Source organism: Pipistrellus kuhlii, unplaced genomic scaffold, assembly GCF_014108245.1.
Source record: "Pipistrellus kuhlii isolate mPipKuh1 unplaced genomic scaffold, mPipKuh1.p scaffold_m20_p_73, whole genome shotgun sequence".
In the NCBI taxonomy this organism is placed as follows: domain Eukaryota; kingdom Metazoa; phylum Chordata; class Mammalia; order Chiroptera; family Vespertilionidae; genus Pipistrellus; species Pipistrellus kuhlii.
Window position 1 is genome coordinate 351,871 of NW_023425577.1, and position 18,365 is coordinate 370,235.

Sequence of the window (18,365 nt, forward strand, 5' to 3'; positions counted from 1 at the left end):
TTCCTCTCTATAAACAATCAATAAAATATTTTTTTAAATCAATAAAAATACATTTTTAAAAAAAAGAATTCTCCACACAGCTGAGACTAAACCTTCTTGTGCTGAGATGCCCACCTTGGTCAAGTCTGCCGTACGCCCGGTGTTCCGTGCAGGCACGGTGGTCTAACCAGAACTCCCTTCCCTTGCAGGAAGGAGCAGCAGAAGAACCAGAAGCCGGTGAAGTCCGTGTGGGAGCAGCGGACCAGCGAGATGCGCAAGCAGAACCTGCTGGCCAGCCGGGAGGCCCTGTACAACGAGATGGACCCCGACGAGCGCTGGAAAGCCACCTTCGCCCGGCACCTGCGGCCCGACATGAAGACCCACCTGGACCGGCCGCTGGTGGTGGACCCCCAGGAGAACCGCAACAACAACACCAACAAGAGCCGGGCCGCCGAGCCCACGGTGGACCAGCGCCTGGGCCAGCAGCGGGCGGAGGACTTCCTCCGCAAACAGGCGCGCTACCACGACCGGGCCCGGGACCCCAGCGGCTCCGTGGGCCCGGACGCCCGGCGGCCCTGGGCCGGCAGCCAGGAGGCCGAGCTGAGCCGGGAGGGTCCCTACGGCAGAGAGTCGGACCCTCACCCCCGGGAAGGCAGCCTGGAGCCGCCGGGCTTCTGGGAGGGGGAGGCCGAGCGGGCCAAGCCCGGGGACCCCCACCGGAGGCACGCGCACCGGCCGGGGGCCAGCCGGGAGAGCCGCAGCGGGTCCCCGCGCACCGGAGCCGACGGGGAGCCCCGCCGGCACCGCGCCCACCGCAGGCCCGGCGAGGAGGCCCCCGAGGACAAGGCCGAGCGGAGGTCCCGGCACCGGGAGGGCTGCCGGCCCACGGGCGGCGAGGGCGAGGCGCCCGACGGCGGCGAGCGCAGGCGGCGGCACCGGCACGGCCCTCCGCCCACGTATGACATGGACACGCGGAGGGAGGACAAGGAGCGCAGGCACCGGAGGAGGAAGTAAGTGGGAGCCGCCACAGAAACGGTAATAATAACAGTCTGCTGTGTGCCCGGCACTCTGCTGAGCAGCTCCGCCTTCTCAGCCATCCCCTGAGGTCCATCCCATGGTCATCTCCCCAACTCACAGACGGGGAGGCGGAGGGGGAGCGACTTGCCCAAGGTCACACATCTACTGAGTGGCCTCGAACCCAGGCCCCCTGAAGCCAGAGGCTGCAGGCAGAGCGTCATGGAAACCACAAAAACTCTCCCTCGGTTATAGGGCTCTTCCGTGGGCTTACCGTGTGGCCTTGGGTAAGTGGCTTCCCAACGGGGGGCCTCTGTTTTCCCAATCTGTAAAATGGCATGGTGAGACCTACAGCGGCAGAGTGTGGGTGCCCGCTGGAATGAAATGAGGGGATCCACGCACAGGGCTGAGCGAGCCCCTGGTGCCGAGCTCGGTCCGTGTTAGCTGTTGCCGAGTCCGCCGTGTCTTGCCTGGTGCTATTCCTGGGGGGGGTTGAAAGGCCACTCTGAGCCCTCATCACGGAAGGGGGAGTCGGGCTCGAGGCTTTGGAAAGCATCTTCCAGGCCAACACTTGATCTGAAAGTCAGAAGCAGCAGCCTCTTTTTTGTAGCAGTGTTTTGTAACACTCCTTAGAGGAGGTCCTATGCAGATTCTTCACCTAGCAGACCAACCACTCACATGTCAAAACAGACATTGTTCTCTTACTAATGAAGGCCCTGTAAGTCTTTTGTGTCACCATTATGGCATCAGATTGATGTTTTAACGTTGAGTTGAAGCAGGTCCATCACAAGACACACACCGCAGACCGACACTGCTCCCCATCGGGCGTGTGCGGGTCCCTGAGGCTCTTGCTAAAACACAGGTCCTGGTTTGGGAGGTTTCAAGTGCAGCCTGGAAGCCTGCATTTCCACAGAGCTCCCGGCCCGGGGACCACACTTAAAGTAAGAGTCTAGAGCAGCGGTCGCCAACCTTTCGGACCTCACGGGCCACCCCTGTCCGCGGGCCACCGGGGGCGACCGCTGGTCTGGAGGGCAGAGGGACGTGACTCCGAGGCAGACAACTGTGCAAGTCACCAGGAATGTTTCAGGCACGAATGCGGACGACTTACATAACAGAGTGCTGCGGTCGGCGAGGGGGTGTTCCACACAGGGGCCTCCGGGCCAGTCTCTGCCAGTTGGCAGCTCAGAGTGAAGCTCCTTCGAGTCTAGCCTTCCTCGAGGCGTCCGATAGTTGCATTCAGGGAAAATGCAAGGTATAAAACATGCAAAAGTACTTCATGCTCTCATAGAAAGCGGAGGCTGGCTAAAACTAAAGGCACAGGTCATTGCGAGCAGCGTTTCCACCTGTGAGGGACCTGTGAAAGTCGATGTACAGGTGGGACTGCCCTGTACATCCTATCTAATAAAGAGGGAATACACTAATTGACCATCACTCCATCACAAAGATGGCTGCACCCACAGCTGGGGCCAAGTTCCCTTAAGGAGCCTTAATGAGCAATCAGCAGGGACCTCCCACCCCCATAGGGTTTGACAGGGGGCCTTAGGCCTTGCTCCCTGCCCTGGTGTCAGGCTGGGGGACCTCAGGCTGAGCCTTCTGCCTTGGCACCAGGCCAGGGGACCTGAGGCCATGCCCACCACTACCCCACCCCTTGGGACTTGACAGGGAACCTCAAGGTGCCCTTCCTGCCCTGGGGCTGGGCTAGGGGACCTCAGGCTGCTCCCCTGCCCCAGTGCCAGGCATGGGGACCTCAGGCTGCACCCCACTAGGTGGGGTTTGACGGGGGACCTCAGGCTGTGCACCCCACCCAGTGGGGCTTGACAGGGAACCTCAAGCTGAACCCCCGGTTCTGGGTTGGGGGAACTCAGGCCGAGCCTCCCACCTGGTGGGGCTTGACTGGGAACCTGAGGCTGCACCCCCATTCCCCCCAACCTGGCAGGGCTTGATGGGGGACCTCAAGGCACGCCCCCCATTCTGGCACCAAGCCAGGGGACCTGAGGCTAAAGTTCCTGCCTGGTGGGGCTTGACAAGGGTGGGACTGGCTGGGTCTGAATCTAGCCCAATTGGGGGGGGGGGAGGGGCGGTCTGAGTCTCACGGAATTTTGAGGCACATGTGGGTGGGTGGGGACTTGACTCTGGGTCCCCCCTTTTAATGTGCGTGAATTTCGTGCACCGTGCCTCTAGTAGTAAGAGTCACCAGGAATGTGACTCTTGATTGGTTGCCTGCTTCCCACTTCCTAAATGTCCACAGTTCCCCTCCTCCCCACCCCCATTAGTATATCATTAGGCCTCCACACATCTCCACCACAGCCCCCTGGACTTGTTCCAAGTCATTCCTGCCGGATTTAGGGTTTTCTCTTGTGGGTTCATTCATTCTTCCTTCGGTGTTTCCTAAGTGCCTACGGCACACTGAGCTGTTGGTCCAGCCAGGTCAGTGCAGGGGACTGGACGGGCGTGCAGGAGGAGGAAGGGAAGTGTTCCACACCGAAGGGCCAGGAGGAGGCCAGTGGGCAGTTCGCCGTTTGGAGGGTGAGGAGAGACAAAGGATGTGAAGGGACGGCAGGGCCTGCGTTCCCTCGGGGCAGTGGGAGGCCGCTGGAGTAAATGTAGGTGGAACGAAGTGTTATCACAGGACTGCACAGTTAAGGACCAATGCCTTGCTGTTACTGTTATTGTTGTTACTACTGATATTACTGTCAATATCCTTCGTATTTCCCCTGCTCCCATTACTGAGGGAGGCGGGATGGCAGGGACAGAGGGCAGCTCAGCCCGGTGGCAGGAAGGGCTTGGACCTCGGAGCTGGAGGCCGCTGTCCTGCCCCATCACTCCCTGGCTGAGATTGGCAGGATGTCCCCTCCCTGTCTGGGTTCCTATTTCCCCATCTGCAAAGGGGAATCATACAGTACCTACCCCCCAGACACAAGGTTCAAATGAGTTAGTGCAGGTAAAATGCTTCAAATACTGCCTGGCTCATCGTATGTGTTCAGTAAGTGTTACCTTTATTAATATGAATATGTTAAGCACTCAATAGATGTTAACTTTGTTGTTATTGTTAATCCTTAACCCAAGGGTATTCTTTTTCATTGATTTTTAGAAACAGTAGAAGAGAGAGAGGGGGGAAGGAACACGGGAGGCAGGGAGGGAGAAAAGGGGAGAGGTGGGGAGAGAAGCATCATTGCAAGAGAGAGACACACCCATTGGTTGCCTGCTATACTCCCCCAGACGGGGCCAGAGACTGAACCTGCAACCCAGGCTCACAATCTTGACTGGGAATCAAACCTCAGACCCTTCGGTGCTCCGGCTGACACTCCAACCACTGAGCCACACCAGCCAGGACTAGATGTTAACTATTTTTACTAATAGTAGCAAATACTCAATAAGTTTTAGCTATTGTTATTATTAAGATGTGCAGAAATTAAAAACAAAAAACAAAAAACCAACGTTAGCCCTAGCCAGCGGACTGAAGGATCTTGGGTTTGATTTTGGTCAAGGACATATACCTCAGTTTCAGGCTTAATCCTCAGCTCCAGTCCAGGCTTGTGTGGGAGGCAACCAATCCATGTGTCTCTCTTATACAGATGTTTCTCTCTCTCTCTCTCTCTCTCTCTCCCCCTCCTTTCCACTCTCTCTAAAAAAAATTATTGGAAAAATATCCTCGGGTAATGATTAACAAACAACACTTTAGGTCCGTAGTCTTTAGATTTCTCACTCAGACCCTTTTTGCAGGGGGGGCGGGAACTGAGGCCCAGAGAGAAAAGGGGCCTCCCTCAGGGCAACCAGCAGCAGCAGCAGAACGAAAGCCCCGCCTTCCTGAATTCCACCGCCGGCCCATCCCCCTCCTCTCCAGACCCACCGGGCGCTGCGCGCTGCTGGCCACCTTACCCACAGAGGTGGCGGCCGCCCTGGCCACGAGAGGCGTTTTTCACTCGGCTTGTGCAAAGGTCCTCATGCTCGTGGGAAATAAAACGCTACGAAGACCCAGGCGCTTCCAGAGAGATTGAGCCATTCATCCGCTTTAAGAAAAATAAGGATGACAAAGTCAAACCTTTATTGGAGAACAGAATGCAGTAAGAAGACGTTTGGGTTCCATGTTCCTAAGAGGTCTGCCTCCTGCATTTTTCCTCTGGTTTCTTGGGCCTTTTCCCAGACGCTGTGTTTTCCATTCTCCGGAATACTGGTGATATATATGATTTTTTTCTTTCTGTCCCCTCTGCTTCCTCCCGCCCCCAATTTCTACTTCATTTCCTCTCCAGTTTCCCCAGCTCTAACCCCCACTGGCAGCTGAGCCCAGTGGCACCCAGGATGGAGCTCACCTGGCTCCAGTAAAATCCTGGGTCACAGATCACCCACCACTGCCCCCCGCCCCAGTAGTGGGAAGATTCTGCCAGATCTGACTGAGCAGAGGGGACTCTGCCAAGACCTGTGCCCTCCCCCCACACACAACCGCCTGAATGAACAGCTCAGCTCTTTGCCTCAGTTCCACCTGTTCTCATCACTGTGATAACCCACTTCCCAAAAGGAGCAGGAAGTGAGATACTGGACTTCTGAGCCTCGCAGCTTATCCTACAGCTTATCCTCCAATACCCTGATTCTTACAGCACCCCCACTGGGCCTTAGTCATTCCCTTCAGCAACCCCATTCCATGAACCCCAAGTTATCCATCGCCCCCATTTTCTTCACTAGCATTGAACCTTAAAATCTCTAGGAGTAAAGTCCAGCTCAACCCTTTCCCAGCTGGATGATGCTGAACAAAATACCTTTGCCTCTCTAGGCCTCAGTTTCCTCATCTCTCAAATGGGCCTGATCCTGATACCACCTCCAATGGGGTCAGTGAGGGTTCAGTAAGTTAATGCACGTAGGTCCTTAGGAGATTAGGGTCACAAGGAAGCAGGACCAACCTCTGGCTCTGGGGCCTGAGTATGCCCCGGGCACGGTGCCCATGGCCCTCGGCAGAGGGATGCGGAAGTGATTCGCTGGCAAAGGGATGCGGTGCAACCAGCTGCCCGTTCAGGGCCAATGATGGCAAATCCCCAAGAGGGGACAGGCAAGGGGCCTGGGTTCAGAGCCTTCTAGCCCTTTTAGGTTCTCCTTGGGGACATTCAGAAAGGAAGCCTCTTGGAGGCTTATGCTAGTCCGCTGCCAGCTGAGCTTGTTAAAACTCCACGACACACAGAGCCAACAGAGGAGCAAAAACAAGACAGCAAGGCCTGCCGGTCCCTTTGCATCCGAATGGGGGCTCGTGGTCCTGGGCATGAGGCTGTCCCTCTACCTGCTGTGTTATTTAGGACGGCTTCACTGGGTAGTGGCCAAAGCTCAGCCTGCTTTTTCATAGGGATATCTATTTTAACATATATATATGAAATATGCTAAGTGTCCATACAGGTAATGACGTCACATAGTAACACCTGGCTTCCTCTCCCTAGCGACGACTAGCTTCCTTGCAGTTTCTTCAGCCCAAGAACACCACTCACTTTATAGCCAGGTGTAAACATTTTACACTATAATCAAATGTCTGTGAAGCGTTTTCCCATGCCTCATCTCACTTGATCCTCACAGAAGTCCTGGAGTAGGTAGATAGGAGACTCGGTGGAATCCTATTTTTTTTTTTTTTTCATTAGCCAGAAAATGGATATTTAGAAAGCTTAGAAACTTGACCCAACTGAAAAGTAAGTAAGTAATGGTGGACCTTGAAAGTGACTTCAGGTTTTCTCACTCGAAGAATATAGTCAAACACTGCTACAGTTAAATATCTCACCCTTTGTTCTCCCTGCGTGATCTACAATAAAAATCTGCTTCGTGTTGATATTTACTGCTGTGTTGCTGACAATTACCTGAAAGAGAAGTTGGGGTGCTTCACTGGGCTGGAAAAAGTTTAGCTACAGCAGGTCTAATTAAGCAAGTTTATTATATATATATATATATATATGAAAGGCTAAGTTGACTCGTGCATGTGCGATACATATAAAGCTCTTGCTAGCACCAATCACATGCATGTATTTCGATCGGTCATTGTCAATCATGAATTTGGTTGACACTTCTATTATAGAGAAAGGGCAAATAACGATATTAAAATATTCCTAATTAATTTTCTCCCAGTGTGCATGAATTCATGCACCAGGCCACTAGTGTGTGTGTATGTGTGAATATTCCCAGCCAGGTTTTCATGGACAACTTCTACAAAAGCATCAGCAGTGGGTTGGAATTAGACGTTGTGGGCTGTGCAAGACGTTGGAGAAATATTGGTTTCAGATTTATTTCACTTAACCCACGCATCACAGCTGACGCCCACCGTCCAGGTGCATGGTCCCGTGTCCTTGGCTGTAGACACACCCTCCTATGCCTACCCCGTCTTCACAGGGCCCTCTCTGCATTTCTTCTCCTCTTCTCTTCTCTTCTAATGACACTTGTCATTGGATTTAGGGCCCACCCTAATCCAGGACCATCTCATCTCATGATCTTAATTATATTTGCAGAGACCTTTTTTCCAATTATGGTCACATTCTCAGGTTCCAGGTGGACATAATTGTTGTTATTTTTTATTTTGTCGTTGACAGTATTATGGATGTCTCCCTTTTGTTCCCCTCCACCCAACCCCCCACCCCCTCCCCACCCCTCCCTAGGCCTTTAACACCCTATTGTCTGTGTCCATGGGTTATGCATGTTTATTCTTTGGTCACTCTCTTCCCCATTCAACCCACTGTAACCCAGCCTCTAACTCTACCCCAAAATTCACGCCAGTCCCATGTGCAAAATGCATTCTCCCCCATCCCCAGCACCCCCAAAAGTCTTAATCTATTGCAGCATCAGCTTGAAAATCCCAAATGTAACCATCTAAGCCGGGAATGAGTGAGGCACTGAATATGACCGTTTTGGAGCAAAATTCCCCTCCGTTTGTGAACCTGGAAACCAGGAAACAAGTTGTCTGCTTCCAAAATGTAATGTTGAGACAGGCACGGCGTAGACATTCTTAGTCCAAAGGGGAGACATTGGAGGAATGAAGGGTCGCTGGTCCCAAGCAAGTTCTAAACCCATCGGGGCAAATTCCACTGGATGTCAAGGCCCAGGAGGAATCCTGTGGCCCTCAGCTCACTCACATTTTTTTTTTTAATATATTTTATTGATTTTTTTCAGAAAGAAAGGGAGAGGGATAGAGTTAGAAACATCGATGAGAGAGAAACATCAATCAGCTGCCTCTTGCACACCTCCCACTGGGGATGTGCCCACAACCAAGGGTCTTGCCCTTGACCGGAATCGAACCTAGGACCCTTCAGTCCGCAGGCCAATGTTCTGTCCACTGAGCCAAACCGGTCAGGGCAGCTCACTCACATTTGTTCCTCCCAGTAACTCAGTGCGTTTCCCGAGCCCATGTTATGGGTGAGAAACAGGCCAACTCGCCCGTGGTTACAGAGCAAATCAGTACCAGGGCCTTCGCTTCCATCTCCAAATTACAGGGAAGGCCCTGCCACCACTGTTCCCAGTTCAGAGGGGAGAGACCTGAGGCTGAGAGAGGCCGATGGAACTACAGAGGGTCACGTAGCCGGTAAGCTGCATCGCTGAGACCTAAACCAGGTCAGTCTGTCTCCTAAGGTGTCAATCCGTGACCTACTCACGTGCCAGAGAAGTAAGACACTCTCCTGGGCCTGCCTCTTCCTGTGTGCCCTCAGAAAGATAGACCCAAAAATAAAGCACCTTGTCTCTCCTCGGCCCACGGAGCTCCACCAAGGCTCTTTGCAAGTAAAAAGACAAAACAAAGTGAGGAAGAGGGTGCCAGCGGCCTAGCCAGTGGGAGGCCCCCAGAAAGCCAGCCAGCTGTTGTTGTTTTTTTAAGTGTTGGGTAGGTTCGGGCTTCTGACTTGGGCTTGGGGAGCTAGGCCTGCACTGTCCGGGCAGCTTTGATTCCTGCATCTGCGTCGAATCTGACGTTAAATGAATGGGGCAGCCCTGACTAGTTTGGCTCAGTGGATAGAGCTTCAGCCTGCAGACTGAAAGGTCCCAGGTTCCATTCCGGTCAAGGGCATGTATCTTGATTGCAGGCACATCCCCAGTAGGGAGTGTGTAGGAGGCGGCTGGTGGATGTTTCTCTCTCATCGATGTTTCTGACTCTCTGTCCCTCTCTCTTCCTCTCTGCAAAAATCAATGAAATACTTTTAAAAAGAAAATGAAAGGGGCAACCTGAGTGCTGTCTTTTGCCCCCTCTGGTCTCTTGAGTGAGTGTATGTGATGGCAACAGCCTGAGAGAACCATTTCCTAGTATAGCAGCTTCCCCAGACCTCTGTTTCCTCATCTGTATAATGGGTGCAGTCGTGATATCAGCCTGACAAGATTGTTCGAGAAGTGAACAAGATGAGATGGAGCAGAGGCTGGCCCACGCTCTCGGCCATTACCGTGCGCGTGAGGGTTCCCTGCCCACCAGCCATGGGCGAAGCCTTGGGCAGACCTCAGGCTGCTCTGTAAGAGCCGAGGTGTCAGGGGGAGGTCAGGAGCATGGACACGGGAGCGGTGTTGTCTGGGCCTTGGTTTCCTCATCTGCAGGACAGAAATAACAATACTGCCTGCTCCCCGTGGCTACTCTGGGTGAGATGAGCTGATAATGTGTAGAATCTGGCACCCAGCAAGGACTCGATAAGTGTGAGCTGGTATGAGGACATGTGGAAGGCACAGGTTGCAGAATCAAGGGATGCCTCTAAGAAGAGCCAGAGAAGCCGGTGAGGCTCGGTTGGAGCATCGAACCATAGACCAGAGGGTGGCAGGTTTGATTCCCGGTCAGGGCACATGCCTGGGTTGCAGGTTCAATCCCCATTCGGGATGTGTGTGAGAGCAGCTGATCATGTTTCTCTCTCATATCAATGTTTCTCTCTCTCTCTCTCCCTGCCTCTCTGGAATATGTGTGTGTGTGTGTGTGTGTGTGTGTGTGTGTGTGTGTGTGTGTATGCCTAAGCGACCATTACCACGGAATGACCGGTTGACCAGTGGCTGTGAGAGGGAAGGGGGGACAGGGAACCACGCAGTGGCAGGGCACTGATATGGCATCAGCATCCGGCATTCGTTCCTTCCATGCCCAGCCCGGCGACTGTCGCTTCCTCTCCGGATCCCGCTGGGCCCTCTGGGCGCTGGGCTGGGACAGGGAGCCAGGGGTGGGTGGCAGTGGACACAGCCCCTTTCCCAGGGCCCAGGGAGGCCGAGGGCCAGCTCCCTCCTCGGGAACCAGCGACCAACCTCCTGTGCCCCGTTCCTCTCCCCACTCTGTCCCTCCCCCAGGTGGCAGGCCCCGTCAGCCTGTCCCTGATCGCCAGCCAAGCCTAGGGACCCCACCCATGCACAAATTCGTGCACTGGGCCTCTAGTTTAAAATAAAATCAAAAGAGCCAGAGAGAGAAGTCTTGGGCTGCAGACCCCCCTGAAGAGAGGAGTCGCTGAGATTATGAGCGACAGAGGTCCTTCATTTCCCGGGAAACAGTCGTTGCCAGGGCCAGTGCCCAGCGATGGGGGGACGATGAGGCCCCTTATCTGAGGAGTGAGGGTTCAGAGAGGAGTGTGAAGGCAGGCAGATCACGCCCAGCAGCCACGCCCTCGGGGAGGGGCCTGGGACCAGGTCCACCTGGATCCACAGGCAGGCGAGCAGAGCAGGGGCCACGGCGATAGACATGCCGCGAGAGGGCCTGGGGCCTGGGCGGCACCCGACGGGCCACTGCCCTGAGCCGCCCTCCCCGGGGCCTTTGCCAAAGTGAGGGGGGGGGGCATGCAGATGGGAGGACACAGGAGCTGAAGGGAGGTCTGGACCTGCAGGACCCCTCGGCCTCAGTGTCCTCCTTTGAGACATGGGGACACTCATTCATTATTTGACGAGAAGTCGCCAAACCTTTGCCCGTCGCTCATCCCATCCCCTCACTGTCCACCTCCTGATACTCTCCGAGCCGTCCCCATGGCGGTGCCCTCTGCCTCAGACGTCCCGCCCACCACCCTTGTGTTCACGGGAGAGGGCATCCCACTCATTTCCCAGCTCTGCTGCCTCGGGCGAGACCCTTCGCCTCTCTGAGCTTCCGTTCTCTCGTCCGTAAAACAGTGCTGGTCCTTGTCCCTCTGAGGGCTGAGGACGGGGGTTGCGACCGTCACTCTGTGCCCCGGGAGTGTCTGCTGTGATTATTGCTGCTGTCACTGTGTCATACGTGCGCGTGCGAATGCTTACTGCCTGCTCCTCCCGAGTGGGATGTTGGGAGGGGACAGACATGCTACAGGCATTTAAGGTAAGGTGACCAGACGTCCCGCTTTTGGCGGGACAGTCCCGATTTTTAACAATTTGTCCCGTGTCCCTCGGCGTTTTAAAGAATTTCAGTCCCGTCAAAACCGGTTTGACTCAATGGATAGAGCGTCAGCCTGTGGACTGAAAGGTCTCAGGTTCGATTCCGGTCAAGGGCATGTACCGTGGTTGCGGGCACATCCCCGGTAGGGGGTGTGCAAGAGGCAGCTGATTGATGATTCTCTCTCATCGATGTTTCTAACTCTCTATCCCTCTCTCTTCCTCTCTGTAAAAAAATCAATAAAATATATATATTTTAAAAAAAAAAAAAATCGGGACGTCCGGTCCCCTTACCCTTGAGGGCCGGCCTCTCAGGCAGGACCTAGGAACGTCCTCTCTGTTCTTCCAACTCAGTCACGGGCTCTTTCTCGTTGGCCTGCCTCCCGCAGAGACACCCCGGGCGCCGGGGTCCCCGTGTCGGGCCCCCACCTGTCGACCACCCGGCCGATCCAGCAGGACCTGGGCCGCCAGGACCCGCCGCCGCCGGCCGAGGACATCGACAACATGAAGAACAACAAGCTGGCCACCGCGGAGTCGGCCGGCCCGCCCCCGAGCCCCGCCAAGATGGGCAACAGCACCACCCCCGGCCCGGCCACGGCCGCCCACCCCCCGAACGCCGCCGCCGCTGCCGGCCGCCAGGCGCCCAACAACCCGGGGAACCCGTCCAACCCCGGCCCCCCCAAGACCCCCGAGAACAGCCTTATTGTCACCAACCCCAGCAGCACCCAGCCCAACTCAGCGAAGACTGCCAGGAAAGCCGACCACACCGCCGTGGACATCCCCCCCGCCTGCCCGCCCCTCAACCACACCGTCGTCCAAGGTGAGGCGCCCCCTCCGAGGGCCCCGGGGGGACCCGCATCCCTGGGCTCGGTCCCTAGAGGCTCAGCGGTATGACCCCACACAGTGCCCCCACCTCCCTAGCCTGTTTCTCCCTCTGGAAAATGGGTGTCTATGCAGTTTCTGCCCCGCGGGGCTGCTGGGAGCAGTTAGGTGAGGTGATACGCACAGAGTGGCTGGCCCCGCACATGCTCAGTAGGGTTCGTGATATTCCCTGCATCCGGAATCCCCACAAGAGAGCCAGGGAGCCACCGTACCTGAGGAGCAGTGGATTCTGCTGGTGGAAATTTGGGAAAGTCGTACGATTCTCTAAGCCAGAAATGTGATAAAGACCACATACATAATTTTTATGATCGGCTGCCTCCTGTACTCCCCCGCACTGTGGATCAAGCCCATAACCCCTGCATGAGCCCTGACCGGGAATCGAACCGTGATCTCCTGGTTCGTGGGTCAGTGCTCAACCACTGAGCCACACCAGCCAGGCCACAGATAATTTTAAACTTTCTGGTAGCCATATTAGCAGACAGGAAGGAGGATGCTCTAGCCGGTTGGGTTCAGTGGATAGAGAGTGTCAGCCTGTGGACTGAAGGGTCCCAGGTTCAGTTCCTGACAAGGGCACATGCCCGGGTTGTGGGCTCAATCCCCAGTAGGGGGCGTGCAGGAGGCAGCCGATCAATGATTCTCATCATTGATGTTTCTATCTCTCCTTTTCCCTTCCTCTCTGAAATCAATAAAGAATTATATTTTTAATTCATAAATAAAATAAAATAAAATAAAAGACAGAAAGGAGGAAGGGAAGTGAGTAAAGAAGGAAGGAAGGAAGGAAATGAATGAAAAATATAAAGGAAATACAAGTTATATTAAACCCTGAATGTTAATTATGTCCAAAATGTTACCATTGCAACATAAAATTAGTATTTTAGAACTTATTAATGAGCTACCTGACATTCTCTTCCTCACATTCAGACTTGGACATCGGTGTGCTTTGCGCTTACAGCACTTCCCCGTTGGGACCAGCCCGTCTCCATGTTGGACAGTCAGTGCAGGCCTAGGCTCCCGGGGGATGGCGGCTCTCACCCCTCGCTCCGTCCCCCATTTAAGATTGGGACTTGAGAAGCACTAGGAGTTTGGAGATGCCCCCGTGAGCTTATTATTCTCTAAGATGATAATAGTACCCAGGTTCTTCTGGCCTCAGTTTCTTCCTCTGGAAAATGGGTGTCAGTTCTTGGATCTTGTCATTGTGTCCATTTCACAGATGGAAAAACTGAGGCTCAGAGAGGCTCAGCCTGCCCGTGGACATATAATGAGGTGAAGCCACAGAATCAGTGTTGGGAGGGTGGGGGCGCCTGGCCCTGGTCAGGAGACATGTGTTGATGGGCAGAAACCCTGCATTTGGAGGGTGGGTGAGCTCCGTATCTCCACCTGTAAAGTGGGAGTATTTGGACCCCACCTGCCTGCCTTCAAATGACCATCATGAGATGGGGACAGGTCTGTTACTATCCTGAGAGGATCCCAGCAGAATCAAAGCTGTAGAGTAGTTGAGAGCAGACGCTCTGGGGCCAGACTGCCCGGGTTCAAATCCCAGCTCTACCCAGCCCCATCTGTGTGACTGCAGGCAGGTCACTTCACCTCTCTGTGCCTCCGTTTTCTCACCTGTGAAATGGGGATCCTAAAGTCCCAACCCCATAGGGGTACGTGAGGATCAAACGACACAATACGGTGCCCGGCATGGAGGATCAGTGCCAGCAGCTCACTGCCTACGCTGGGGAGTGAGCAGGAGCCCAGAGGCTTGTGGGAAACTGGCAGGAGCCCTGTGTTGGATCCTGACTAAGGTGACCAGATGCCCCGCTTTGGGCGGGACAGTCCCGATTTTTAACAATTTGTCCCATGGCGTTTTAAAACAGTCCTGATTTTTGCCAAAAATTGGGACTGTTTTAAAAAACACCTCGGAAAGCCAAAACCAGTTTGGCTCAGTGGATAGAGCGTCGGCCTGCGGACTGAGAAGTCCCAGGTTCAGTTCCGGTCAAGGGCATGTCCCCTGGTGGCGGGCACATCCCCGGTGGAGGGTGTGTAAGAGGCTGCTGATCGATGTCTCTCTCTCATCGATGTTTCTAGCTCTCTATTCCTCTCCCTTCCTCTCTGTAAAAAATCAATAAGATATATATTAAAAAATAAAAATTAATTAATTAAAAATAAAACGCCACGGGACAAATTGTTAAAAATCGGGACGTCTGGTCACCTCAATCTTGTCTTCACAGTGAACAAAAACGCCAACCCAGACCCACTGCCAAAAAAGGAGGAAGAGAAGAAGGAGGAGGAGGAAGACCCCGGGGAAGACGGCCCCAAGCCCATGCCCCCCTACAGCTCCATGTTCATCCTCTCCACCACCAACCCGTGAGTATGGCCTGCAGCTGGGGGACCGCATGGGGTGACGGGGGAGAGCGACCCCCGAGGCCGTGAGGGACCACGGAGCACAGTTGTACAGGACACCCTTTTCTCGAGTCCCGTGAGACAGACGTCTGTCGTAAAGCACTGATGTCGTTGGAAGAGACCCGCTCCTGCCATCCGTGGGAAATCATGGTTGTGAACACCCACGTCTGCTCTGTCTGTAAAGAGGGGTGCCTCCCAGACACGGCCCTGGGCAGTGCACCCCGAACCCGGCTCCTCTCGAGTCGGCATGGTGGGCGGGTGTTCTGTGCCCGAGCCCCCTGGTCCTCATCTCGGGCTTCCTCAGGAGGACGACTCCTTAGGAGAGAAACCCATCGCGGGTGTAGGACGTCACGTGGTTCGGCGTCGTGTTAGGGCTGCGTTTTTCCGAAGGGACACTCTGGTCCCTCGGCGTGTTCCGTCACGTGAGCTGTGGGGGCGGAGGCGGGCTGCCTCTGTCACCTGCCTCTTCGGGCCTCGCCCTGTGCGTGGACTTCGTTATCCAGTCGGCGTTACCTGTTTTACCAGAGAAACGCTTACGGGGCCCTGGCTCTGTGCCTGGCACGCTTCTGAGTGCTTTACAGTTGTGTTGTATGTTAATCCTCCTAATGGTCCTGTGGGGAGGGTACTGCGCTGAGTCCTGTTGGACAGATGAAGAAACGGAGGCTCAGAGACGTGAAGCCACCTGCCCAGAGTCAGACAGGAAGCACCTGGGGGAGCCCAGACAGGACTGACTTCGGCGCCTCGTTCGGAACCTCACGTTGCCCCTGCCGTTCACACAGCCCATGTGTATTTTTAAAAATATACCTATTGATTTTAGAGAGGAAGGAAGAGGGAGAGAGTGATCAAAACATCAATGATGAGAATCACTGATTGGTTGCCTCCTGCACGCCCCCTACTGGAGATCAGGCCTGCAACCCAGGCCTGTGCCTGCCCTTGGGTGGAATCGAACCTGGGACCCTTCAGTCCGCAGGCTGGCGCCCTATCCGCTGAGCCAAACCAGCTATGGCCCGTGTGTATTATTTTTAGCGCCACATAAGAAGTTTAGTTCCCAAGTATCATTCCGTGAGCATGTGAAAGGCTCTAATGAGGCTTGTGATTCATAATTTAAAGTAAGTCAATTTTTCGGAGCCCTTAGCACTAACGCTTAGATCCCCACCTTCTTGTGGGCTAAGCCCAATGGTTATGGCCACTTCACCACTGAGGGCACCGAGGGCCGGAGTAGTTTGCCTGTGGTCACTCGACTTTTTTTTTTTTTTTTTTTTTTAAGAAATCTACTTGACCCAGAGTTCCCCAGTCTTCTTTAACCATCGGACATGTTATGCATGACAAACCTTTTCATCTCCCACAAAATCGAGGACAGCCCAGCCAGGGAACCAGTTGTGCCAGGAGGGTTGTTTGGGAGGAATGAAAAGGTACAAGCAGGCCATGGACGATCCCCCCTGGCGGAGGCCCCCTGCCGCCCTGGGGTCTCAGGATCCTGTACACCCCGAGACATAGGAGCTTGCCGGTTCGCTGGCCCTGGGCTTGGGGCGGGAGCGGACTCGGGCAGTGTCAGATGGCACGAGGAGGAGACAGAGGAAGGGGCTTTGCGAGCCCGTGGTCTCAGCGGGCCCCGCTCGCCCCCGTCCCCACAGCCTTCGCCGCCTGTGCCATTACATCCTGAACCTGCGCTATTTCGAGATGTGCATCCTCATGGTCATCGCCATGAGCAGCATCGCCCTGGCGGCCGAGGACCCCGTGCAGCCCAACGCTCCGCGGAACAACGTGAGTCCTCCGCGCCCTCCCCGGCCCCTCCGGCTCCCCCGCATCCCTCCCCTCCCCGGCCCGGCCCCTCCGCCCCCTCCCCGGCCCCTCCGGTTCCCCCGCATCCCTCCCGCACCCCTCCCCGGCCCCGCTCCTCCGCACCCCTCCCTGGCCCCTCCGCGCCCTCCCCGCCCGGCCCCTCCGCCCCCTCCCCAGCCCCTCCGGTTCCCCGCATCCCTCCCTTTCCCGGCCTCCCCGGCCTCTCCGCGCCCTCCCCGCACTCTCCCCGCCCAGCTCCTCCGCACCCTCCTCGGCCCCGCCCCTAAACACCCTCCCGGGCTGGCCTCTCCCACCCTCTCCGCACCCTCCCCGCCCGGACCCTGCACACCCCTCCCAGCCCCTCCGCAGCCTCCCCAGCCGGGCTCCTCCGTCCCGGGCCCCTTCCTCTCTCCCGCACCCCAAAGCTCACGGCCGGGAAAAGCACGCTGCTCAGGAGGGGGTGCCCTGGAGAGCACGGTCCTCAAGGAGAGGGTGGCTCCGCGCAAGAGGCCATGGCCCCGAGTGGCTGGGCTGGAAACGGCCGAGTCCCCGGTGGGGGAGTGAGGCCGAGAGACCTGGAGTTGTGCTTTCTCTGTGTGGAATGAGGGTGGGCCGGAGGGGTGGTACCCCGGCAGGGGTGCACCAGAGGCAATCCCTAAATCCACTAGGCAGCCAGGTCTCACCCAGCAGACATTTGAACACGAAGTTTTGAAAGATCGTTTTCACTCAGAAACACAGCCTAAACTTATAGCCGTGTGTGTGTGTGTGCGCGTGTGTGTGTGTGTGTGTGTGTGTGTTGTTTTTTAATCCTCCCCTGAGGATATTTTCCCATTGATTTTAGAGAGTAAAAGAGAGAGGAGAAAGAGAAAAACATCGATGGGAGAGAAACACATCAATTGGTTGCCTCCCTGCACCCGGCCGGAGAGGAGCCGGCAACCAAGTATGATATATGCCCTTGACCAAAATCGAACCCAGGACCCTTTAGTCCAGTGGTCGGCAAACTCATTAGTCAACAGAGACAAATATCAACGGTACAACCATTGAAGTTTCTTTTGAGAGCCAAATTTTTTAAAGTTAAACTTACTCTATTTTTTTATTTTTTATTTTTAATATATTTTATTGATTTTTTTACAGAGAGGAAGGGAGAGAGAGAGCTAGAAATGTCAATGAGAGAGAAACATCGACCAGCTGCCTCTTGCACACCCCCTACTGGGGATGTGCCTGCAACCAATGTACATGCCCTTGACCGGAATCGAACCCGGGACCTTTCAGTCTGCAGACCGACGCTCTACCACTGAGCCAAACCGGTTTCGGCTATTTTTTACTTCTTATATTTGATTGACTTTTTTCCAGGGTGGAAGAGAGAGGGATAGAGGGTTAGAAACATCAATGAGAGAGAAACATCGACCAGCTGCCTCTTGCACACACACACAACCCCCCCCCACTGGGGATGTGTCCCCAACCCAGGTACTACTACATGCCCTCAACTGGAATCGAACCTGGGACCTTTCAGTCCAAAGGCCGATGCTCTATCCACTGAGCCAAACCGGTTTCGGCTAAAACTTAAACTTCTTCTAACGCCACTTCTTCAAAATAGATGCGCCCAGGCCATGGTATTTTGTGGAATTTGCACCGGTTTGGCCCACACTCAGGCGGCCAAAGAGCCACATGTAGCTCGCGAGCCGCAGTTTGCCGACCACTGCTCAAGTCTGTAGGCCAACACTCTGTCCACCGAGCCGAACTGGCTATAGGGCAACTGCTAGCCTTTCTGGAGACCTAAAAAGCCCGTTAATGGAGCTCTTGCTGTGTTCCCGGCATCACCCCGGCGTTTGGCAGACAAGCCCTCCCAGGATCCACTTGTGTCGATGGTCAGGGAAACATGCTCAGTGAGGCTGAGGGACTGCTCCAGAGTCACAGTGCAACTGCCCTGGACGCCAAATGGCTGTTTGGTTTGTTTTCAGCCACCTCCATTCATTGAACACCTACTCTGTGTCCGGCCCCCACCCCACCATCCCCACCCCCGGGGCAGC

The 18,365-nt window shown here is 55.1% G+C and overlaps 1 protein-coding gene across 17 annotated transcripts in view; it reads left to right on the plus strand.

Annotated features, from left to right (window-relative positions):
- CACNA1A (calcium voltage-gated channel subunit alpha1 A) overlaps positions 1 to 18,365 on the plus strand; it is a 316,764-nt gene that overhangs the window by 235,109 nt on the left and 63,290 nt on the right. For all 17 annotated transcript variants that reach the window (XM_045576057.1, XM_045576056.1, XM_045576055.1 and 14 more), the window contains 4 exons: positions 189 to 989; positions 11,676 to 12,106; positions 14,382 to 14,517; positions 16,188 to 16,317. In XM_045576057.1, coding sequence (XP_045432013.1) covers positions 189 to 989; positions 11,676 to 12,106; positions 14,382 to 14,517; positions 16,188 to 16,317 — 1,498 coding nt within the window. The remainder of the gene's footprint in view (positions 1 to 188; positions 990 to 11,675; positions 12,107 to 14,381; positions 14,518 to 16,187; positions 16,318 to 18,365) is intronic.